The sequence below is a fragment of the Aythya fuligula genome, chromosome 7 (assembly GCF_009819795.1).
Source record: "Aythya fuligula isolate bAytFul2 chromosome 7, bAytFul2.pri, whole genome shotgun sequence".
Taxonomy (NCBI): Eukaryota; Metazoa; Chordata; class Aves; order Anseriformes; family Anatidae; genus Aythya; species Aythya fuligula.
The window spans coordinates 21,775,622-21,802,016 of NC_045565.1; the positions used below are offsets into that span (position 1 = coordinate 21,775,622).

General features: G+C 36.8%; 1 protein-coding gene across 1 annotated transcript; it reads right to left on the reverse strand.

Annotated features, from left to right (window-relative positions):
* Positions 1-7,128: 7,128 nt before the first annotated feature.
* On the reverse strand, positions 7,129-24,755 carry LOC116491495. Its single transcript, XM_032191524.1, has 12 exons — positions 24,609-24,755; positions 24,330-24,406; positions 18,220-18,295; positions 15,115-15,246; positions 14,137-14,260; positions 12,444-12,504; positions 12,295-12,341; positions 11,745-11,820; positions 10,650-10,751; positions 9,099-10,022; positions 8,171-8,281; positions 7,129-7,713 (listed from the first exon to the last, which is right to left on the reverse strand). Exons 2-12 carry the CDS (start codon positions 24,356-24,358, stop codon positions 7,404-7,406), a joined length of 1,992 nt encoding a protein of 663 aa, XP_032047415.1. The 5' UTR covers positions 24,359-24,406; positions 24,609-24,755; the 3' UTR covers positions 7,129-7,403.
* Between the last annotated feature and the right edge of the window lie 1,640 nt (positions 24,756-26,395).

The following is a 26,395-nucleotide window of genomic DNA, read 5'->3' on the forward strand; positions in this document are numbered from 1 at the left end:
TAACAATAATAATTCACTATGGACACTCAGGAGAGCCTAGATCTCCATTTGCATACATAAATGTACACATTTATATATATACACTATATATAAATATATACATTTATAATACATATACACTCAAGCATACATTTATGCACACATACATGTATAAAAAATAACAATATTTCATACCCAGAAAGAAGACTGAAGGGGAGAAAAGCTCTTCTCAAATATCTAAATGGTGGGTGGTGGTTTTTTGTTTTATTTTGTTTTTGTTTTTTGATCAAGGTAACAGGCAAAAATAAGCCACAGAAGCAAGAAGAAATTGAAATGAGGACAAATTCTATAAATCTGCAGGTCTTTCTATGTAGGCGTGTGGAATTACACAGCATGAAAATAACATGAGTAGAAACAAATAATACTACAAAGTGACCATTTATTTAGATCTTCCATTGTTTATGCTTGTGTGGCTATACATTTTTTTTCTTTTATTTAATTTCAGAAGTCAAATTGTTCTTTTTTCATGAGCTAAGGCAAGAGGGACACTAGCCTGTGCAGTTTAAAAAAGAGTGCATATAATTCCAGCATGCACAAACTGAATACAAACAACATAAATAGGAAAGCACGTCTGTCATCAGGGACATAAGGATGCAGAACCACACTATAATGCTGAATAAACAGGGACAGAGGTTTCACATCTAGTCCAGCTCTTTCCAAAAGCTGTTGCTTTATAAAGACAGAAAAGAAGGCTAATCTGTGGCTACTGTCACAAGTTCTGTACAATTACTGAGCTTAAATTAGATTTAAAAACAAGTTGGGTGAACATATGAACATATTCTTTGCTCTCTATTTTATTCTAACTACTATATTAAATGATATGAATCAATTCAAGTTTTTCTTTTAATTTGTAAAAACAACTTCTCAGAATATATTTTAGGCCTATTAAAGATTTCTGGTGTTTAACTATTGAAAATCAGAATTTACCATTGCTATTAAGTAGCTTCAACATAAAGCAGAAAACACTCCAGCTGAGATGGGATTAACAGATATCAGCATTAGCTTGTGCTCTCTAATCTTCTCCTTAAGGAGTTAATGTTCCTTTATAGACTTTTGTTTGGCAGTGTAACTTTCAAAGTGAAAACTTCTGTGTTTATGTTAAAAGAGCTTGTTTGAAGAACTGCATGAAAATCATCATTGTCTGTGTCAGCTTTTAAGTATATTTATCTTGGGGGCTCTTTCATCTTCCTTTGTGGAACATTCAGGCTTCAACATTGCTCATAAAGGAAGAAAATGACTCCTGCTTCCGGTATGAGTCTGCACTGGCTTCCTTCTTGGCCTTTTTGTACAAGCAGTTACTTCAAATTTGTATGTTACACTTTAACTAATTCATAAGTGTAAGATTTATGTGATGGGTACAATGATAGCAACTTTATAGTGTTTCGATACTACCCTGGAAGTGTGCAAAATGTCAGGTATGCATTTGTAATAAACAAGTCAGATAGGAGTCTCAAATTTCTCAACAGATCAGATTCTTGATATCCAGAAAACAGTCTGGTTTTGACTGTTTTTAATGGGTGAAACAGATCTGTGGCACTCTTTCATATTTGATTGTCTGAAATTCTCATTGGATTCTGCAGGGTGTATCTTCAGGCCATTACACTACACCTAGATTATATTTAAAGCTTAAAGGAAAGCCTTCATTAGTTTTAATCTCCCACATGACTCTATTGCAGGATTAGAGGTCTGAATGCTGCAGTGTGTTTCTGATAGCTGTTACTTGCATCAGTACGGAACTTATAAAAAGGCACAGGCTAGAAGACCCAGATAAGAAGTTACTAGGAACTCCTTCTCTAGTGCATACCCTCTTTCTATACTCAGTAATCTTTCATGAGCTTTTTACACCTTTTGCACATTTCTTCCCTCACACTAGTAACTCTCTACTCCCTGACATTTTCATTTTCCCTCTGCATTTTTTTTCTTTTCTTTTTTTTTTTTTTTTTTTTTTTCCTGTCCTCACGCCCCACCCCTACTGCCTTCTCACCTCAGGAGAAAGGGAAATGTTGTGACCTGCAAGCAGGTTGCTTCCCCACCTGCTTCCTGGTGACTGGTTCCATGAGCAGAAGAAAGAGATCTGCAGGTTTGGTACTTGCTAGCAACTGGAACCAGTAAAGAGCGGTCCATTGACAACTGGATCAAACACAAGTTGGCCTGGAGGGGAAACACACACCACTGGTTGGTAACAGCATGAAAGCAATTTCTTTCAGTAAGCACAAATGTTTTAAGTAAGCTGCTATTCAACAGCCAGGTTTTCATGTCCCCTTGCTGAGCCCCTTTGAGAGAATTCATTCCTTCTTTCCTCACAAACGTTCTTTGAGTGTTTGCATTTCTGCATGCCTCATGTGACACACCTCAACAGAAGGACCTGATTTTCAGAAGTGAGTGCCCAGGTCATTGAACAGCTAGTATTGGCACAGTGGTTGTAGCCGTGCTCCCAAAATTTGAATCTTATCACATCACTGATCACTTTCACACATTAAAAAAAAGTCTGCAGCTTGCTAGCAGCTACTTTACAAACAGGAAAGGATGCTAATTGCGTTTGGGGCTTCTTGTGACTTGCAGGTCATTTACCTTTTGCTCCAGCTGAGAGAAAAAGTCACATGCAAGCCTTTCTAGCTCTACTCTACTTAGCTTCATTGCCTGATACAAATCAGGCTGTCAATTAAATCTTCATTTCAGGACAGTAACAGTAAAGGAGTTTTTATGTGAGGTCAGAGTTTAATAGTTATAGATACTAAAACCCTTACAAATCCTTCATATTATTGTTTGCTACCTCTGGATTTTTTGAGTAGTTGTGTTCTTCAAGATTTCACACTTGATGCTGTGGGAAACCGACCCTGTCCATCAAAGTCCCACTTTTTATTGCTACATCATAGTACAACAGGTATTTCTAGGTTCATTGAGAACATACATAAAAGAGTCCAACAAGATTTTATAATGGTACTACAGGACTACGTAAGATAGAAGAGAAAAAATTTTTTTTTTTTTTTTTTTTTTTTTTTTTTTAATGACTGCCAATGTAAAACAATATTCAGTTAAAAAAATATTTCATTTAATTTCATTTTCTACCATGTGGATCAATTAGTAATTGAATACTACAGATGCTAATACGCAGGGATGACTCAACTGTGGAATTTGAGATAAATGTCAGTAACAGTTTGCAATGTATGTGGATTTAGCTCTGCCTCATTCTGTTAGGAACAATAGGGGAGAAAAGACTTATCCTAAATTATAAAAAATATATATATATAAAACCACCTTTGGTTATTTCCATGTAGTCATCTCAAAGCCATTTGTGAAAACATCTTATCTTTTATTTTTGCTTGAAAAGAGGAATCCAACATAGTTATTAAAGTGATGCTTATTTTGTCAAATAGCAGGAGTTACACCATCTGACTGCTTGGATCTATAGGGTTGGTCTCAAGTGCTCTGTTATCATACCATGCTAACTTTCAAAGATTGTCTTAGGGGAGATGTCTTAAATCCATTGCCCTCTTTATGGCTGGTCTTGAAAGGGCATTTTAGCCAGTATTGATTCCATATTTTTCAAAGTAAGCACAATTATTCAAGTATAAATTTCCATTTCTACCTATCTGGGGAAACCACCAGGCTTATAATTCATTCATGGCTGGGTAACTACTGGGGCAATCATTTGTAAAATCATGTGGTACAAACATCATCTGTTTGTTATTATTAGCATGGCTTTTCAGAGTCCTGCTCAAGCTACAGTAAACTCAATTTGTGCCGTGGGTGTTGGGCAGAATTTCTGAGTAAGTACACCAGGGATGCAGAAATGCCCAGTATGTCTCCACAGGGATACTGAAATTATACCTACTTGCTAGATGCTCTCTTAGTTCAGAGAGAAGCTGCTCAGGATCCCGTGTGCTGTCTTCTATAAAACATCCTGTACTATTAGGGCTGGCAGGGGTATCTAAGTCTTCATTATTTCCCTTTAGGGAAAATAACTGGAATGAGAAATATCAAGTATAGTTGCAGAAATATAGAACCACAGATTTTTGTAATAATTATAGCGAAATAATTTTAGACACAAAAAACACTAAATGAACTACTACTAGCAACTATACTCTATAGAAAAAACATGGGCTGCTAAACAAGCATCTTTTACTTACTACATAAGTCTAAAAGTTTTTGTAAATCCTAAAAGAGAACACACATCATTGTACTGAAGGAGAATATCCTTCCTAGTTAACTTTCTATGCTTTCTGTACCAATGGCTCCTAGTTTGAAGAAGACCATGCCACCAAACTATTAATTATGCACAATCATGTGATTTTTACAGATGATCTTTATTGTCAACATCTGGTTGCAGATCCAGCTACCTGGGGCAGCATGGACCCAGCTGTTATACTGCGATGGAAGCAGCACGTGTGGCATGGAGCCCTGTCAAGGGGAGCCACTTCAGGTACATCTGCACATAAATTTCCAACGTTAGGAGCACCTAGCACCTTCTTTTCATATAACGTAGTCAATTGTACTCCAGCCAAGATCGTAAGCTTCAACTGAAGGTAGTCTGTGGTAGATCACTTCTCTGTGCTCTGGGAGGCTTTCTGAATTACAGCACTGTGCACATAGAACATGTGGTTCTGGTGTAACTTGCTGTAGGTGCTGTGTCCAGAGCACTAGTAAGCAGCTACATGTGCACTGATTACATTAAGAACCACCCAGAGACTCCATTGGTGAAGATGTCTTGGCTGTATTAGTAATCACAGCATGTTTCCTCGCAATGGAATACAACACTCAGTACTAGCAAACTGGTGGAAGGTTTTGGTCTGTGCCGCTAACACTCTCCCCAACAACTCCTGGGATATTTCAGGAGATAAGACACATTTCAGGGACCATCCCTGAATTGCAAGTATCTTCCTGTGGTTTAGAACTAACTAGCACAGAGGTGCTACTCATCTCACATCAATTGGCCTCAGTGCCTGGGAGCATTTCCAGATATATTTAATGTAGTAACATAAGTGGAGATTGAGAAAGCTTATTTGGCTTTGGGCTTGAAACAGCCCTTTGCTTTCTTCAGATGGACAGCTGAAGGCAGCTTCAACTTTTAGATGAAGATAGCTAAAAGGCTCCCAAACACTGGAGCAGCATGCAAACTCTCAGTCCTGCAGGAACTGACCAAGGACTGGTAATAGCTAACACCCCTCCTAATTCCTTGTAGACCTGCCACATTTCTCTTTGCAATGAACTTTCTTTCCAGTGCGTCCATCAGCTTTTCAGGTATCCAGGGAGTCCCAGCAGCCCCAGCCTGAATTAAGTGTAGATTGACTGTAGGGTTACTTCAATCCTAAAAACTTAATTCAAATCCAAAGCCAAAAATATAAGGAGCAAGTATCTCTTCTTTATTCACATTATGAACATACATAGTGTAAAAAGAGAACAAATGCTTGTAACACCAGTCCCTAATTCTCAGTTCTCTCACAGAAAAAAAAAAAAAAAAAAAAAAAAAACAGGAAGGTTTTTGGTTGATTTTGGTTTATTTTTAATCTGGCAATATAGTAACCCATGTTGCAGATCTTCCTTGCCCCAAAATAAGGAAGCATAGACTTTATTTACCCCTCGTTTTAAAAAAGAGTAAATGAAGGAAAAAAGTTCCTTTTTCTTAACATTTAGTGCTTAGTTCCAAAACTGGGTTACATATAGAGAACTTCATTCCTGAGAGCATATTAATGAGGCTCACAATCCTAGATTTAATGGGAAATACTATTGACTAGCTGCTGTGAAAATGAGGGAACAATTTGGCTTTGTTCATTATACAAAGTAAAGTTGCTGTACCAGTTGCAAAGGCAATGAAGTATCTGCACTTTGAATTTATATCCACAGAATCCTTTGATTTTTGGAACTTTCTGCATGTGTTACAAATCAATGGGAATTGCCAGATGTTCCACACTTCTCAAGTCTAGCCCTTACTTAGTAGCCATAGACCCATGAATTCAGAAATCTGAGTTTCATGGTGCTAGTTAAAAAGCAAAAAAGGTCTGTGGAGCTCTTGCTCTGAACACTGTTCTTTTTGAATTTTCTAGTGTATACTTCCACCCTCCAGCTTTACATTTCACAGCTATATAGCTTTTGAGGCAGTTTCTTAACTGTGTAATTTGAGGATTTAGCATTCATTTCAGTTATCTTAATGTCATAGGATGAACCTAGACTGCTTTCCCTGTAGCATTTTAGAAACATCTGAGTTATTAAAGTGGAGTAATATTGAAAAATGTAAAAATTTTGGTTCACTTAAGCATTACATTAATACTGTTTTCTGTCCTATGAACTAAGATGTGCTTAACAAAAGTAGGAGCTGTTGCTGCTACTGTGCAGCAGCTGGCATGAATTCAGTTACTGTTTGTTGCGCTACCTTCCTGACACCCAAAGAAATGGCAATTCAGAGGAGACTGTTCCAATGCACGACTCTAAAAGTAACTTACCTAAAGAGGTTATTCTTCCATTCTGATTACTCTGCTGTGCTGTAAAAAAGAAGCCAGTAGAAAACAGAAGTGGAGAGTGAAACATTTGACTGACAAACAGGAAGGTGTGAACACAAAGGCACAGGCAATCTTGGCCAGTTGAGACAGGCAACTTGTTGATACATGACCTGCCTCATTTGGATGTGTTGCTGAGAAAATTGTGAAATTCACCTGCACTGGGCTATTCTGAAGCATTTATAATCTGTGGGATCAGGAAAAAATACACAATTAGTATGAGATATTCAGAATGATGAAAAGCAAGTTTTACATTTAGACTATTCAAACTCCAGTTACTTCCAAGTTATTAGCAATCTGGGAAGAAATCTGCTATGGAAAAGAGCACACCTACGTCAGTTGATGGTACAAAAAAATGGAATTAAACTGCAGTGTCACAAAGGTTAGCAGTAATCGTTAGCAACAATAACAAACTGCTATTATTAAAGGATGAAGTTGACATAAATTTGTTTCATTCATTTCATAGTTGTTTTTTTTTTTTGTAATCTCAGTGCTAGTCTACCTGATGGTGCAGTATTTTATTATGCCTCTTGCATCCTGAAATTACATACATTTTAAAGAAAAAAAAAAAAACACAAAAGACAATTACAATCACTCAAAGTTGTATGGTTTAAGGTACAAGGCTCCAACTTTGCTTAAAGGAATGACTACTTTCATTCCATGTGTACTGAGACCTTGTCTAAAAACACAGTGAACAAATACACTCTAATAAATATAAAGAACCAAACATCAGTAGAAATTGATCTTACAACAGAGACCAGTTCTCTACTACTGAAATTTGCATTTTCCTAACTTAAAAAAAAAAAAGTCCACATACAAAGCAAAATAGGTAAATGTAAGTCTAAGCTGAGCAAACATTGTCCTTTGTATTCAGTGCCAGTTGTAGCAGTCTTTTGGAGGTAAATCATAATTTCTCTCTTCCTCTTCAGGTCCATAATCTAATGGCAGACCATAATTGTAATCAACTGTTAAAACGGGTAATCTTTTGCCTTGTTCAATCTCTCTGGTAGGTTCACCTTGAAAAGTTTTTCTTTCATAGTCTATTGAACTACCTTCCTGGTGTACAGATGAAGATGGATGCATTGTACGTGAAGAATATGGTGCAAATCTGTTTTTTCCTCTGTTAAATTCATCCGAAGGATGCACTCTCCTATTGTCTTCTGGACAATTTGTTCGATTACTGTAAGAAGAGCAAACATGCACAATGAAGTCTTTACAAATAAAACAGTTCATTTTATACTCTCATTATGGTAGAGTATATTGTGGTAGTATTGTGTGGTAGACAGCACTTAAGAGTTAAATACAGCATCTGTACTTTGACTTTCGTGCTTACTGCAAATAGTTTTTTTGTATTTTATAGTAAGTCAGTTTGAGATGTGCTTTTCATGCTAATGACTCAGATTAGGGATTCTCAAACTGTTTCATAATGACATTCAAGCATGATATGGATGGACCACAATTTAGTCACGTCATTTGCTCAGTGTTCAGATTCAATAGTTTAAATTGCATTTGAGCAAAAAAAAAAAAAAAAAAAAACCAATTTTTACACTGTACAGTTATTTTTTGGGGGGTTGGATTCTGAAGGGATTCGAGTATAAAGGTAAGTCAGAAAACAACATATGAAATCCATTATTTACCTATAGCTTCTGTTAAAGTCATCATTATCAGACCCGTAATCTCTATGAAGTGAAGGAGATGAGGAAAAATGAGGTTCCAGTACATTTTCATGGGAAGAAAAAGATTGACTTCTGAAAATAATTGCAAGAATTGCACATTAAGAGGAATACAAATGATTTCAGGCCTTTGAAAAGTATTAATTAAAATTACTTCTAATGAAATTTTAATAGAAGTATCTTAACTTTATTAGTTCACCATGTCAAAATATTTCTTGGTAATGATACACTGTCCTCTGTTTCACCAGTACAATGAAAATGATTAAATCAGGCTTTACTGGCAAATATCTGAACTATGTTCTGAAAGATAAAAAAGTATTTTTAAGTATTATGTCAGAAACTTAACTACTGAATCCAGCAGGTTTAGTAGTAAGTGGTATATGTATTTGGGAGAATATGATGCAAGTTCATAAGCAAAAGGATTTCTAGGAAATTATTAACTCATGAAATAAGTGAAAGACTTCCTTTTAGTATTAGTGCTTATCTCAGTTTGACTGAGGACATAAATAAAATTTTGTGTCCTCTTCTGTCTTGAGAATTGCTGTTTAAATCTAAGTTTCTATACAAAACAAAGTGGGACAAAGTTTTGTTTCAAGCTAAGTCGAAAAAGGTAAAACATAAGCTTTAATTTAAAGAAATACAATCTTCTAGTTTAGGAAACATTGGCTTTCGAAATTACAACACTCCAGCTTAAATCAGATCCTTCCATAAATCAAAATGTAAAGAGGTAATTAACTGATCATTCATATATGATTTTAGAAGGATTATTGTTTCAAATTATTATTTTCTTAATATTTATATATCAAAGAACTAATTTGAAATTTATTTTAAAAGTGCTGAGCTCTACACTTTTTCTCTCTAATCCTGGCCTTACAACTAAAGTGTGATTTACCTGTCTGAACACCATCCACGTGGCAAGTCATCATGACCAGGATGATCATGGAAAGGTCTTGGCCTTTGTCCTTGCCCTTTATTAACATAATCAAAATCTTTTAACTGAGGCTGTTCCTGTAAGTCATCATAAGGCTGATAGTCATGAAAAGGCCCACGCCTTTGTCCAGGACCTTTATTATCATAGTCTTCTAGTTGCGTCTCTGTTTGCAAGTCATTGTGCGGTTGGTTATCATGGAAATGTCTCAACCTCTGTCCATGAGCACGATTAACAAATTCAAAATCTCCCAGTTGCACCTGTGGCTGTAAGGCATCATGGGACTGATAGTCACGGAAAGGTCTCGGTCTTTGGCCAGGACCTTTGTTGACACAATCTAACTCTTTTAACTGCATTGGAGTCTGAAATTCGTCAGGAGATTGGTGGTCACTGAACTGCCTTCGTCTCTGGCCACGGCCTCTGCTACCAAAATCAAACTCCTTTGACTGTATATCTTCCTGCAAATTGTTGTGGGATGGATGGTCAGGGAAAGATCTCTGCCTTTGTCCACGGCCTCTGTTAAATTCAAAGTCCCTTGAATGTCTCTCTGCCTGTAAATCATCATGGAACTGGTGTCCATGAAAAGGTTTCAGCTGTTGTCCAGCTCCCTTGTTACTGAAGTCTAGGTCCTTCAGCTGCGTATCTTCTTGGTAATCGTCATAGAACTGGTGATCAGGAAAGGGCCTTCGCCGCTGTCCTGGTTCCCTATTGTAGTCCCAGTTTCTCATCTGCATTGGTGCTCTTAAATCATCTTGAGTCTGATGGCCATTAAATGATCTTCGTCTTTGTCCAGCTCCTTTATTAATGAAATCAAAATCTCTCAATTGTATCTGTCCTTGCAAATCATTCTGAGAGTGCTCATCATAAGCTCTTAATCTTTTCCCAGACCTGTAAAGAATTTCTTTCTTAAATAGAACATCTATACTCCTAAGTACAAGTTATTAATGACAGTAAGCTTTTTTAACTAAGAATTGATATGAAAGACATTGCAAGTAATATATATATATATATATGTATCACAGCTACTAAGAATCTAAACAGTAAGAAAAAGATTATAAAACTTTAAAACAATGTCATAGTAGAAGCTGTGACAAGCATTCAATTTTAATTCTATAGTGCTTGTTCAACAGGCAAAACCAGTGATTCCAAATTAATTAAAAATAATTGCAGACAACTGCAGAATAATAAAGAAGGAACTCTAAAATTTTCCCAAGTAAACTGATTATTCAGCAACTTCTAATAACACATTCCCTGTCTTCCCTTTATCTTTTCAATTTTTTTCTTATTCCGTAAATATAATGTGCGTGAGTAGGCTATATTCATAAAATGTCTTTTAAATTAGAATATTTATAGTACTTCCAATGTTTCAAAACACCATACCTAGTTGTTAAAATCAGCTGACCTTCTTGTAATATTGTAATGAATTGCTACTTTAAAAACAACACATAGTAATAAATAATTATCTTTCCCACTCTGGGGAGTTTTGGCTTTTAATTTCACATTTCAGCCTATTACCCCTGAAAATCTTCATTTGGGAATCGTTCCACAGGTCCTTCCATGGCATGTGGAGGAGGCACAATATCCTCATCTGAATCCCATACATCCATTCCAAGGTTACTAGGAAGAATAAAAATAGCTCATATAAGCTTTTTATTATTATTATTATTATTTATTTATTTAAACATACTACTGAGAGAGAAGAAAAAAAAAAAACAAACAAAGATTATTCATCTGAGAATTACAGCAATTTTTGGTTAAATTAAAGCTACAGGTATCCATGAATTTCTTACAGAACTTCAATCTTGTAAAACTAGTTGGGGGAGGGCTGCAGAGAAAGCAAAAAGAATACCTAAACTTCATACATTTGGAACAACATCCAAAATATGAGACAAGCACCATACATATTCAAAAATATGATACGGGACTAACTTTATGATTTAAGTCTATAAAGGAATGATAGCATTAAAACAGGAACAAAGGGCATTCAAATCAAACTAGGACAACCCAGATCACTCACATATTATTTTAAAATCAATTTAATGCTACAAGATATCATTGGTACAAGTAACTTAGTAAGATGTAAAGGTTAGCTGTTCTTATGTACAGTAGGGTGTGGATATGATAAAAATTAAATATTTCTTATGCATCAGGATAGTCTACTATGAGCAACAGAGCTGAGAACAATCTGCCACTCTGAGTAGTTTTTCCCATGCTGTATTTTCCCCTTAGAACTGTTATATTATTTTTTAAATACCTGATTCTACCAACAACAGCAGGCAGATCAGCGCTTGTAGTGAAATCTATGCAGTGGCTCTTTTTCAATTTATAATGATAGAATACAGACTCGGTATAGCTGGAATAGTACGATACAGCTACAACAATGCTCAATAGTACAAACTAGTTCAAAACTATTTTGAACCTCAAAAGATAAACAAAGGAAGTACATTGTATTTCATGTTATTCATATCAGAAGTCTTGCAAAGTATGTGTGGTTGTATATTAAATGTTTAAGAGGGGGTTAATTCTGGCTTATGAATGTAAGTGAATTCTTCAAAATACCAGCAAACATACAGGAAAATCTTAAGCATGCAACTAAAAGCTTTAGCTTACCTTCTCATTGGTTGCGTTCTGAGATCTGTGAGATACACAAGACCATCTATTCGATGACCTCTGGCATCACCAAAAGCTAAAGAAAAAGAGATGCGAGTCTAATGAAACGCAAGCAAACTGATCCACGAAAATATGAAAAGGCAGGTTTCTGTTGACCACGAGATTCTGAATTTGAAAAAAGTAATCCACAGTCATACTAATGCTGAAGTATTTAATAGTGTAGCAAGCTGTGATCATTGTAGCTTTTATTTTATTTTTATTATTATTTTAAACAACCAAAACTAGTAGTGGCAGCAACCTATGACTGAAAACCCCTTCAAAGCAAAAGAAAAAAAAATGTTAAGCAGCTGAAACATCCTCCTATGGTGCAATTTGCTAAGCTCAAAACTTGTTTGGAACAGAATCAACAGTCAGAGAAATCTTCTATGGAGGTCAGCACATGAGATAATTCTAAGGATAGTAAAATAGAATTATAGTATTTGTGAATACAATTGTAGTTAATTGTGAATTACAACTTCACATTTGCCTTAGTTCAAAGTGTGTGAAATACCTTGGATGGCTGCCTCTGGATCCCAACCTTCAACATCTATAAGATATCTGAAGAAAAACATGGTTAGATCATTGTCCCAAAGGGCTTACAGACTAGTATAAAGCCACTATCTTTCTGAACACTGATTTTTGCTTTTATACAACCCTTACCTACATATAAGGTAGCCAGTTCTATTAATTCCATTAGTACAGTGGACACCAATGAGTTTCTCTGTCAAAAAGGAAAACACAGGCTTTAATAGTTCAGAAAATAAATTTACTATGAAATTAAAAGAAGATAAAAAGAAGTATTGTACTTTTCTAGTAAAGCAATGATAAATAATGCTTGCTATTTTCAAATTGATACTATCACTCCTGTAAAATAACAGACACACTGAGACAGTCTGATGGACCTCTAGCAGCAGTTAGCTCACTAACTGCTTCTAAACCTGTGAAGACTGAAATTAACTCTGCAGACCATAGCAAACAATAAAGAGGAATGATGAATAGGACATTCATGCTATTACATAAGTTTATTCTAGGTTGGTGTCCTAACCCTTCAGAATTTACTAAAAATTATTTTTAAGAAGAATCTTGAGAAATATTAGGGGGTAATCTGGAACAGAGGGCAAGTTACAATGCACAAGGTAACATAAAAATGGAAGTTCTCACACCTCTGAATTTATATAAACACTGCCAAAACAGTCTTACTAGCTGGAACAGTAACAAATTAGGAATTGAATCTCTTGATTCTGAGAATAATAAATAATTAGATTTAAATACAGCCTATGCTTTGTCCCATTAAAAGAACCATTGGATCAAAACAAGAAGGAAAAACAATTATTTCCAAGTAAGTTCCCTAAGGCCAAAAAAAGAGCAAAGAAAGAACTTGCACATTAACTTTCTGAATAAGGACAAAACCATCTTCTTACACTTTTTAATTTTCCCACTACTTCCAGGTTAGGTTCTTATACCTGAGATTTAAGCCAGAGCTCTTTCATTCAACAGAGCTGACCTTCCACTGCAAAACAACAGTTACATTCTGCAGCAAAAACTGTATGGACTTGGAAATTTAAACTGTATTTTCTCACAGAAAATGCCAGAGTAACCATAGCAATTAGCATGAAAAAAGTCTGAGGGAATGGCTCTTCAATATCAGATAGATGAACAGTTAAAATCTGTAGCAAATAAAGCGAGAAGGTAAAAGCTGCAAACAGGCTGTGGCAAAGCGCCTGCAAATTTATTTCCCTGAAAAGCACTTGTATCATTCCAGGGAGAATTGTACTAATGCAAAAACACTAAAATGGCAACAGATCCACATTGTGGAAACACTGATGTTGTGTCTGCAAAATGATTTTTAAGAATTGCTAGGATATGAGGGCAATAATGGGTTTATAATTCAGAAAACTGCTATGTGAGACTAAACGGTCTCCATTAGGTCGCCCACAAATATCAGTGCCCAGTGCCATCAGAGAAACTCTGTGCTATTTAAAACATCTATAAAGGGCCAGCAGTTGTGACACTGAACTGATGGAGGACAATTTGAGTGAAACAGATAAAAGTCTTATTTCTATTGAGTACTATGTCAGCTAGGTGGAGGCAACTGATTTAAACCTTGTGAAACAGGTACTTAGAAGGTGGATTTCAGGTGAAGGCATTCAACAAGCACTGAACAGGGAAGACTTCCCTAGCACAATCAGACAAGTAAAATAAAAAAGCATAAATACAGCAGCATCAAGGAGTACAAAAAGGACCAACCTGAGATCCCAGATGTCTTAAAGAATCTACTGTAATTAATATAAGATGCAGTTAACACTGAAATAAAAAATTTTGGTCTTTTACAGCTTAAGATGTTGATATTTACCGTTTCCTGCATTTTCCCACAGGAATTTTCTGACCCACTTTTTGAACTGTAGGATAGTAGCATTATCAGGGACTTCAAGTCCAACAGTGTAAAGTTTCTTGTACTGCACACTTTTAGGTAAGTCCTATCAACAAAAAGAAAAAAATGGTGAACATTATTGAAATCTTGCATCAAGGGAAAACCCTGAAGCAGTATCTATAATAATGCCCATGAAAAACAGTAGCTCAAATGCTGCATAGAAACTGAAAATGATCTTGACATGACTGTATAGAGACATGCTCTCAGAAACTACCATTTGCGTTTCTGTTGTAAACACCTGATCTCAAAGAAGAGTTTGTTTCTACACAGGACTTTCTTATCCCTAACAATAAGGCAGACCATTAACTAAAGAGAGCAGATTCTTGTAATTCCATTCTAACACATTTAACAACTATTAGCAATAGTTACCCTTCCCAACAACAATCATATATACACACATCTGCATGCTAAGCATGTCAAGTCAATGTACATTCAAAGATTAACGTTCAGTTTTAACAATCCTATTTATTTTCCTTTTCAATAGGAAGCAATCAAAATTGTTTGGACTATACAGGTAACAAATTTGAAATAAAGTAATTTTTAAAATGCATACTTTTTAGTGGTTACCACTGAAGATGAGTAAAGAAACTACTAAAAAAGCCCACCTTAGGCATAAATGAGAATGTCTTCAGGATACAGGCTGCAAGTCTTCAGCATCTTTTCTGCGTGCTTAGTGCTGAAGTCTTTATCCATTATTCTAAGCAACCATAATACAAATAAGCCACTAATGTAACTATCTAGGGGAGAGAGTTATTTCCTCTGTGATAAAACATTTGGTTTCTATTAGAGCCACAAAGTAAGTTTAGATGGCTCAACTTATCTAGTCAAGATGAGCAAATACATAAATACTTTAAAACAAATACAGCAGCAACTATTTTATTTTTTATATTCTTGCATTACCTTAACTTCATAGTATCGTGTAGTATATGTTAAATCAATAATTAATCCAAGCTCCACATTTAGGGCTTTCATTGCAGCAATTAAGTCTTTTGGTGTAAATTTCTGGGTTGGGGTAAGCCTCTGGTTAATTGCCTACAATGAAAATGGAAAAGAAAAATTTGCTTAACTTCTAATAACAGAACATTTGTAATATTCAGCCATGTTAAACAAGAAAACATCAGTTTATAAAAGTGAATGTTTACACTATCAAAACCATACCCATGTTTTATACAGATTAATAAATGAAAAGGAACCAAATAACAAGAAATCAATAATTTGTTCCTATTCAGATGAAAAGGCAACAAAATGCAGAGTAACTTCCATTTGCACATTAGCAAACATTATTTGCGTAAGTACTGATTTGACAGTAAAAAATCCTACAAAATGCTGCATATATATATATATATACACAGATTAAGTAACTAAACAGGAAAAAGCAAAGCACCCCAACCCTTTTCCCCTAAAACATACTGTACAAAACAAACTGTACAATAGCATAAAATTAACTGTGTATTTCACAAAAAAACATTGTGACAAGTTGTGATATCAGAGTTCACTTATTCTAAAGGTTTTAACTTTCTCCCCAGAAATGTTATGCAGGCATTTTTATCCTTGCTTCATCTCTTGGCAGAATGTATAGAACTAGAAAATTACTGCATGTGTAGCACTGGAAATATTAAATAAGAGTAAAATACAGTGGCTAAAAAAGCTGCATGTTGGTGAACAATGAATAATTGATTTCATTTTGACAGACACAGTGGAAAAATTGTTTACTCACCCTATTGTAGCTGTGGTTTTTGAAACGTGTTCTCCATTCTAGGTATGAAAATGCCTCATGCGCAAAACTGGATTTTCTCTGAATAGTGTGCTGTTCACTGTGAGAGCCTTTTGACACAGGCTCTGTTACAACCCATAAAGACAGTGGCAAAACAGACGCAGCAGCCTCAACCACCTCTCAGTTCCTTTGTCAATAAGAAATTCAAGTAGACTGTACTCAGAACTAATGGAAAGGAAGGCAGCCACAGACCACACACCTCTCAGAACCACAGATGCTATAGGGTAACTAACTACTCCATCTTTTGACAGTACAGATTCTAATTTACGATGCTAGCAAGTAATTTGAATCAACTTGAGAAACAGAGGCAGGAATTCGAATTAAAGAATAAACAGCAGGACATTCCCAAGCTAATATATTATTAGGAAGCTTGAGCTAAAAAAAATAGCATAGAAAGCACATAGAAGTATTCTGTCCTAAGTATTTCAAAAATTGGTATACTGCTGAAAAAACAGTCGAGGTTGTCTAAGTTCAAACAAAATGAAGAGTAGTCAGTTATCTCTCAGCTACTCAGCAGTGTTTTTTAATAAAATTTGCAGCTAAATTTACTAACTTCTAGGTGACAAAACAAGAGTCTGCAAAAGTCTGTGACAAAACTTAAAAGAATTTTTTCTTTTACTATGTGAACCCACAATTAACATTGAGGGGAAATACAATTTTAAAAAATATGACATCTGTAAACATATTGCTTGGCTGAGTAAACAGTCACATGTGTTATGAAAGAAAGACTATGTATTGAAAGACTTTGAGATTTTCTGAAAAACTCATCAAGAATTCTGCAAAAATGTCTATCCTTTTACGATCACTGGCTTATGAGCTCCTTAGAGGCTATCACAGAAGATACAAGGAGTATTTTGTATCTTGTGAGAGATACAAGTGAGCTACAGGGGAAGTTGGTGAGTATCTTTCTCTGAATCTAGAGAGACAAGGAACTTGAAAAATATGCAGTGAAAAAATCCTGCATAGAGCAGTGTATCTATGCAAAAAAATGGTGCTGGATCAAGTGGAATTACAGGAGCTGCTAATGCAAAAATCTCTCCTACTTAAACAGCAAAGAAGCTAATTATAAATCTACTGAACCTTATATCCACCAGTGGATAGATCTACCCTCTGACAGCCTCTGGTGGAAGACATGCGGCTGTTGTGCAATCCATCAGTACCATGGAGAATATGACCCATATCAGGTCTGAGATCTTTGGTGTCAAAGCAATAGAAACATCATACTAAAACTGTGTGAAAGCAGCTAAGGAAGCGAACACTGTGAGCATTGCACTTCAGTCACTGTTAACAGAATTGTGACTGAAAACATAATGGGCACTAATATGCCATAATAATAATATTTTTTTGTGTGTGGGAAAACTGCAGACAATAGCTTAGACAGAATATTTACTACTAACTGCTAAGATTATGTCTAGCTGTTGAATGTAAAGAGAGTTTAGAAACGTCTTTCCTGTGTATCTGAAGCAGGGACTTATAAAAGTGGTGTGCAAATTAAGTGTTAATTTATATCGAAGGGCAAATTTGCAGTCCTATCCCTCAATCCATCAAAGAACTGATGAATTGAAAAAAAGACAGTCTCCACATTTTGTCCTGTCACAAAAAACGTGGAGAACTGGCTCAGTGTATTTAATAGATTAAGACATTACTCCATCTTAGTAAGAATCTAATGGAGTTACTAACACATTAATCAAATAAATCTACGAATACTGCATTTCTCCATATCACTATAAAAGTTTTTGCTTACAGAACTGGTAGTCTGGATCCCTAATTTTTAAAAGTACTGCAGTAGCTGGAATCTTTTAGTAGCCTGATTTCTGTAAACTTGTATTTGGGCTTATATCGCCTGGATTGTTAGTTGTATTATAAGCCCCTCCATAGTGATAATTGGACTTTTCTCATAACAGTCAAGAAAAGATGTTAAATAAGATCATGAAATTAGGAGTGTCAACTCAAATCAGAAAGTGATCAAATCAGTTTTCCTGATTGGTTAGAAATGAGACTGTATGATTTTCAGAAGAATAAAAGAGTAACATCAAATACAAACTTTAAAAGAGAAAGAAAAAAAATATATTATGTACATAAAGCCATTGGTAGATGACTGGACTGATATTTTAAATACCACAAAATATTTTTTCATAAAACTTTCCAGAAGCTTGCATGAATATTAATGCTATTCATTACTTTTGCATTGTATTTAGCAGAGACATTCTGTAATTACTGTTTATACATACCCCTTTTAAAGGTACTTTAAATGCAATAAATCTAGTTCCTGGTATAGGCTGTCCAACTGGTGTCAAGCTCCGCCATCTGCAATGAAATAAACATTTATTATAAGTATTTTCAAACAACATGATTCAACAGAAGACGCGTAGCTCCATATAAAACTTCTAAAATAAAGATATTGCCTCTTAGGATTAAAACTTTGGTAAAATAATACATAAAAATAACACCTCTTTAAAATTATCATAGTTATTCCAAACTATGTGTATCTTACATAGCAAGAAACCTTGTCACATTAAAGCTGTGTTAAATATAATAGTTATTTAACGTTTCTCCAATCATAAATGGTAGCTGTCTTTTTTTCCTATGATAAGCCATGCAGCCCACTAGCATAATATATTAAGCTTTAGATTTACAAACAACAGGATCCAATAGTTCTTAAATTCTTTGACCACATAATCAAGCAGTTGTAACTGATGTGCACAAGTGTTTAAAAAAAATGACCACTTTAATCCTTATAGATAAAGTTTTTATTTTTTTAAATCCATCATCAAATAATAACCTGTTTAACCAAGAAACTTAAGATCTTTTTAGTATCACTATAATAAATATTTTTTTCTTATGGTATTACATATTTGAATAAAATTAATGGATCCACATTCTTCTGGGATAAATGAAAGAGAGTTGCCTAGAAGATGCCAGAAGAATATCAACAGTGTTACTACTGGATTGATCAGCTTATTTAGCATGCCACACAATTTATGTAAAGACACTCCTATTGTTTGCAAATCTAAAATCAGGATCCATAACAAAAGGAATCTTTACTGTCCATAAAGCACTGTTATAAAGAAAATACTTCTAACATACATTGTGCACAATTGCTGTTATCACACAATAGAGGTGTGTCCCCAAATCTGCACTTATTCCACAAAGTGGTACTGAGATATTGTCAGTACATTTGAAAACAGTCTTTTTCTTTCCTTCTTTTTTCAACTTCCAGAAACCTTCATCCCCTCAAAATGTTAGGGCAGTACTTACAAACAAGTAGTGCCAATATTACGTAAAGGGTATGGTTCAACAGGTAAAAATAAGTCTGTTTGTATTATAGTTGGCAGAAGTTTTTCAATTTGGCTGAATCAAACACCTTTAAAAAGTTACTTAAAAAAAAATGTCAATTACTATTGTTAGTTGCCTAAATAACAATATCAGTTACTATTCTTGATTACTTAAATAACAATGAAACGCTAAGTTTACATTCATTAAAAAATACAAAGGTAGATTTCGCAAATGTGTTCACTTTGTAATATGCTTCTTTTTCAAAACAACAGCCTTTGCTTCACTTCCTCTTGGCACTTTGCAAAATATGAAGAATATTCCATCACACAAAAATTTAGCAAAAATCACTTTAGTATGAAGACTTATGTTACAACACTTGAAATGCTAGTAATTCCAAAACCCCAAAGAACTGGTGTTCACAAATTCTACAGTGTGCTTGAAGAAACCCTGGACATACCGCTTTTCAGAGATGCCAGTATATTTAAAGCATATGAAAAACTTTATGTGAAAAGTCAATTAGCAGATCGATTTTACCTTCATTGAGGTGAATTACTAAATTTAGTTGTAAAATGAGAAAAACAACTTCTGAAACTGTTTCACTTCTCTTAGTTTAAGACAGATAAATTGTACATGAATCAAGATCGCAAAAAGTGTTAATATACAGAAAATATTACTGAATCTAACAAAAACCACAACATAATGAAGTATCCTGGTGATAAAATTTTATCTAATTCACGTTATAAACCACTCCATGATTCTGTGATTGTCTAAAAAAGATACTAATTGTTCATGTATCAAAAGATACTACATGTTCAGATGTATATTTAATCTGAACTACTGTTAAAATTAATGAGAAAATCAGGCTTAACAACTCCAGCCTCTTGCTATTTTAAAATAACTCTGGAAATTACATTTCTTTATTTAAAACTTTTGCCCATTTCCAAATAAAATTAGAAGATGGGCTGTGTCTAGGGACATAGAAACTAGTGCCAATAACACTAAAATGTACAACATACTTTACAAAAGTAGGATTTAACTGGACAAGCAGCTAGAGGCCATATTCACATATCCATGTTTAAAAGCATTCTGAAGGAAGGTAGAAGTTAAGCATTCCAGCCACAGAAGACCAATCAGCCTATGCAGGAAGACAGCTGGATATCATAGGTTAGAAAATCAGGTCTTCTTTAATCAGCTTTCTCTTGGAAAACTATGAATGGAAATCTACCATGATTATTGTAAATTCCAAGCAACTAGAAGCCAGCAAGAAGTTATTAAAGATTGCTTAAAAATCTTATTTGCTGTCATTAGCAATGTAACAAAGACTTTGGAAAATTCTGAACTTTTCATCAATCCTCTCAAGACTTCTGCAAAAATCAGCAAAACCTGGCAGCTCTATAGTAGAAAATAAGCAGAAAACATTCTTTATCAGAAAATGTAAAGGGTATATGTTGCATGTTACCTTTAAAATAATAATAATAAAATTCAGCATACTGATGCAGAACTAAAAATCATCAAAAAAAAAAAAAAAAAGAAGCAGATCAAAATTAAGCAAAAAATGCCTAAGGAAATCAACTCAATTATTTTTGTGGTTGATGAAGGAATATAGTTGGGAAGTAAAGGTGGCAGGGCTTAAGTAAAACTCCTGAAGTCTGGATAAAGGCTGAAAGGACAAAAGATGGATGAGTTACATATCTTTGAAACAGCAGTTACAGAAACAAAGACAAATAGTATTTTAACAAGTACAAATGAGAATCATGACACACAATTTGTGTCCTGCTTGGATGGAAAGAAACCTGTGAGTCAAAGGTGTTATTCAGAAGACTTGACACAATCATCATTCCTGTAGCAGTTATTAAAAAGTAACAGAGGCTTGAGTTAAAAAACAAGCTGGACATGAAGTAGCTGAAACATGGCAGTAAGAGTTTCCTGAACAAGGCAGTGGTGTCTCACTGAGATGCAGACACAGAAATAGATGTGTCTTGAAACAGATCTAGGCGTTTGCCATTATAGAGGGCAGAGCTATGCCCTCTATAGTGAATACCATAGAACTGATGGTATTCACATTATAAAGATGTTGTGATAAGAGTCTAAGATGGAATCACATAACAGTTACATACTGTACACATACAATGCACTTCTAATTAGAGTATTATTTCTCTATGTTTTCAAATAGGTAAACAATCCATGGACTACTTGCAGATCAAGATCTGAAAGGCAACAAAATGTAAATTATTTAATTATTTGCCTTTCCCAGTTCAGGATCATGTTTTGTCTTTGTCACTTCCCAACTACCATCAACTATCACAGAACTGAGGCAGAATTTTGCCCATACAATTGTTTGCTTAACAATTCAGGTGTTTCTACAATTCTGAAGCCTATTATGAACATCTTATGGTTATGAACCTACCTTGGAAAGTGAATTCCCAATCATTCAAAAAGGATAATATAGTAGCTGTAGAGAAACTTGAGTATGAAATACTGGGAGCTGCAGCAAGACCATTTAGAAAATACTAGTTGCAATCTCTCTTCCTTTTTGGCTACTGCTACTACATGATATACACACAGCTCTATTTTCCAAGTAGCTTCTGTAGATACCATAACTGATAATTGTTGAAGAAAAGACACCCCTAAAAGGTCTATACATGTTTTCAAGATAGAACACAATGCACTGGTCAAAAGCAGATGGAAGAGAATATAGAGAGCTGTTAATCATCTGTTAAAACAGATCTCTCCCTTTCCTTTACTTCAGCCTGTGTCATAGCTTGCAAAAAAAACAGTGAATGTGTAAAGCACAGGAGAAAAAGTCTCCTTCCCATATCGATAAGTAATTGCATAGCTTTGCACTTGTGGTGGTGTATTGAAACACTAAAGCCGTGCCTTAAGAGCTGTATGGCAATGATACAATCATTACTCAGGTATTATAAGTAGTTTCTTCTGATACCACATTTTTTAAATGAAAACATTCTATGCCTGACAGTATGAAGCACTTTTACTTTACAATTAAACTCTCGCATTACTGTAATCTTTATCTTCCATCCACCCTTGAACATGCATTTCATAGACCAAAATACAGAATCAGTTATGCCAGTCTTTAACACTGTTGTAAATGAAATGCTGATGTTTTGAAGTCTGCACTAGAATAAAAAAGTATGTTCACAGTGTATAGGTAAAAATAATTCAGTTTTGTCTTTATAATAAAAAGACCCCACTCCTGGGATTTTATTTAGACCCTTTAAGGAAAACACACAATAAGGTGGTATTTCTGCAGATGCTTTTCAAAACTGAAATCTGACTTTATTCAATTATACTCACAGTAGGACTTGGGATGCTGATGCGCACACATATATAAAGCAGTAAAACCATCACAGCACTGTGGTAGCTCTTTAGATAGCTTGAACTCCCTCTACTGGCTAGCTCTCCCCTAAAACACCATCATACACAACTACTTATGGACAACACTGTTTCAGACACCCTGGTGGAAACTGCAGCTGAACAGACCACTTGAATCCCTCTCTTATAGTACTCTCTTATGTTATAAAATTATCTCCCTAGTGTGACTTTATAGGACTAAGACTGCAATGGATACTGCACACCTTATCTCTGCTCCGAGACTTTATTGGGAAAAGGGAGAAATAATTTTTACTATGAAGGAGTACAGGAAGTCTGGCCTGATTTGTTAATAGTATCAAAAAATAAGTATCTGAGTAAGTTGAAAACACTTCAGTATCATGACTAACAGGAGTATCATCAGTTAATTCTAGTTTTACAACCAATTACTCTACAGCAGATGTTCCTCTCCTTGAAAGAGGCACAGGTGTTAGTTTCTAAGCACAGAAGCCAAAAGAAGAGTCCATTGCTTCTTCCATACTTACAGATGAAATGCATACAGCCTAAAAGCAGCTCCAGCTCAAAAACAATGGGGGAAAAATAAGGGATAAATAAGCACCTGATGCATGAGAAATGTTTTCATAATAATTTCTGTGTATGAAGAAAACAAGCCTGACAGTTATTATTCAGGCTTTCTCTGTTACTGCTTGCAAGCCTAACCCACTCCAGAGTTCAATCTTTTGTGTCCATTTTCTAACTGAATTTTCATAGAAGCTTAAGTAGCACTTCCTTAAATTTTATTCTAATTTTAATCCCTGAGTTTGCCTGCTACGAAAAAAATCAGTTTCTTGAAGCTTTGCTTTTTTTTCTTTTTTTTTTTTTTAATTTTGCATAACTTTTGTTTCTATTCGTTGGTTTTAGACCACCGTGTTTTAGAGGAAATTATGCTTTTTGTATTTTATTGCTCCTCCTAAGCATATTAATAAACTTTCCCTGAAACCCGGATAATGTCCACCTTTCCTTAGAGAAAAAAAAAAAAAAAAGGAAATATTAATTTTAAGTTATTTTTCCATTACAATGTGCCTTTCTATCTCTGCACATACTTTTACCCAATAAGTTTGTAATGCAGTAACACACGGGTTCAACTCTTAAACTTGGACTTCTTTTTAATAGAACCTGGACATTTTCTTAATAGAATTGAAGAATAGAACTGTGTTTATTTTAACTGAGACTAGTTTGTGGTCCCCATATGCACTCCCATTCAAGTCATCAGAAAGCCAGTAGAATAGTGCTTTTTTTATTGTTATTTTCATTGATAAAACGTTTTGGTTGTCTTCTTGCATAACAAAACACAACTACTGGATCGTCTTTCTGGACCTGAATGCTCTTCACGTGCATGCAATCACCTGCTCCCATCTTATTTGTTCTTCCCCAACTCTTCGTAGCAAATGTGAGTAAGGATGGACCACACTCCAGTACCCCAGAGAAGTATGCACCTGAGGTTAAGGTTAGGAAGAAGGGACTCTGGCTGATGAAGGAGATGTGCTCACAGACAGGTTTGAGCATTATACTCACCTAGGGGATGAAGGGCTGGGCTGTCTTGGAGAAGGTTCCTACCTTACCTGGCAGTAAGTGGTGAAGATGCTTGTGGCAAGCAAGCGCCTGGGGCAGCGAGTGCCCCTTCTTTGTGGGCAGGACTATGCCCACTCCTGCCTCTCTTAGTGTGAGGGATACTTACCCATCGGGGATAGTATTCTTCTTTACCATGCTGAAAGCAGGAGCAGGCAGAGCAGGAGACAACGGTGAAAGTGCGCACTGCAGCAAAGGAGAGAGAACCGCGCAGTTAACACGGTGCTAATCTCTTTCTGCATCAATGGGCCTTTTCACAGAGCTGACTCTCAAGGTAAAATAAACGCAGCTGTCAGCTCGAAGCCATCCTGAACGAGTTCTGCCGCCTGCAAGCTAGCCTACTTTCTCCACTGTTACGGTACAACAAGAGGGAAAGACAACAACTCACCTCTCCTCTCCAGGAGCCCAAAAGAACCGGAGAGGAGAGGCGGCGGGTTGCTAACTCTAGCAGCAGCGCTGCAGGGACGGAGATCTTGCTGGCAGCCCCGCTGCGGCGGCTCGGAGCAGCCCGCTCTGCCCCTGCGCTCCCGGAGCGAGACCTCTCGCCTCAACGAGCAGAAACTCCGGGCAGCTGCAAGAGGCGAGGCCAGCACCTCAGCGAGAGAAGGGCGGGCGCCTGCCCCGCTCTAACCCCTGCGGGTCCGGCACCGCCGGGTCCTGGGCACCGCCAGCACCCGCCGGCGCCAGGAGCCCCCCCTGCGGCAGAGGGGCCCATGCCCGCCGCTCCAGGGCGGCCGCGGCTCCCTCCTCAGAGCCGCCAGCGAGGCGGGGAGCCCCGGCTTGGGACAGTTCGGAGACGGCTGAGTCGAGGGGAAGGGAAAAGAAAGAAAGAAAAAAATTTTAAAAAAAAGCGAGACGAGGGCAAAGGGGAGGTCGCGGCCCGGCGGGGGGGTGGGGGGGACAGGCTGTGGCCAGGGGGTGGGCTGTGAGGAGAGGGGTACGACTCGCTGCCGGGGAGGGCCCGGGCGCCGGGGAGGAGCGGGGCTGCGGGCGGCCCGTACCCTGACAGGATCCCCCCGGCGCACGAAGGCTGGGCCGAGCCGGGCCGCGCCGCACCTTCCCCAACGGGGCGCCACTGCGCCTGCGCGCCGCCCGGCCCGGCTTCGGCGCGGGGAGGAGGAAAATGGCGCCGGCTCCGCCGCAGCCGGGGCGGCCAATCGCGAGCTGCTGCGCGTGCGCGGCGGCACACGGGGGGAGCCGCGGGACGCATGCGCGCCGCGTAGAGGGGGCGCGGCTGAGGGGAGGTGGGTGTGGGGTCCCGGGGAGTCGTGTGTCGGGGGTGTCGCAGCTGCGTGGGGACTCTGAGGGAACGCGGGGCTGTGGTCTTCGCTCCTACAGTGACTGCTTCGTCTCCTGTTCGTTCTCCCCTCGTTTTTCCAGTGACCCCCTGCAGGACCGTCCACCTTGCAGGCAGCCTGCAGCCTTGCAGCTCTTCAGCTCCCTCCAAATGCCTGGTTTAAAACGCGTAGGTGCTTGGTAGCCTGGGGCTGTTAGCGTACAAGTGCTGCGAAGCGATTTCAGGGTTTCGTGCGCTTTCTGTTTGCTTCTTAATAAGAGAAGTTAAGTCTCCTCGTGGAGTTCCTTACCATTCGTTTGATGAGCCCATTTAATTGCAGAGTCGCAATGTTGAATGAAATCATTGCAAATCATTGCGCTGAGTTAATCAAGACAGTACAATATTTTTAAGGCTGGTACATGGTGTATGTTAGCAGTCTTCTTGTAAAAGGTTAGTGTACTGAAGAAAAAGCCATCTTTCTTTCTGAAACGTACATGTTAGTTTCTTATTGTCACTTTAACTCCTTTATTGCAGATACTAAAGCATTGCTTATATAGCTTCTGGTTTGCTTACGCAGCTGGATTGAATCTGCTCATAAGCAATGGCCCTTTTCAGACTGCACGTGTTAAACTAACTTTGTTTTTTAATGCAGACGCCTAAAACAATGGCTTGTGATCAGAAAAATGAAAAGTTATGGGGTAAAATAATTAAGTGGAGTAACTTGAAAAGAAACTCTCCGATTCCATATTTTTGTTTGTACTAGTATAAATAAGAACTAGAAGAGTATATAGGAAACCATGAGTTCCACAGGTGTTTTGTTTTGCAAGGCATTTTAACTTTCTCACTTTTTTCTAAATGCACACAGGAAAGGTTTCACTTCAGATTTTGCTAAATTAGTG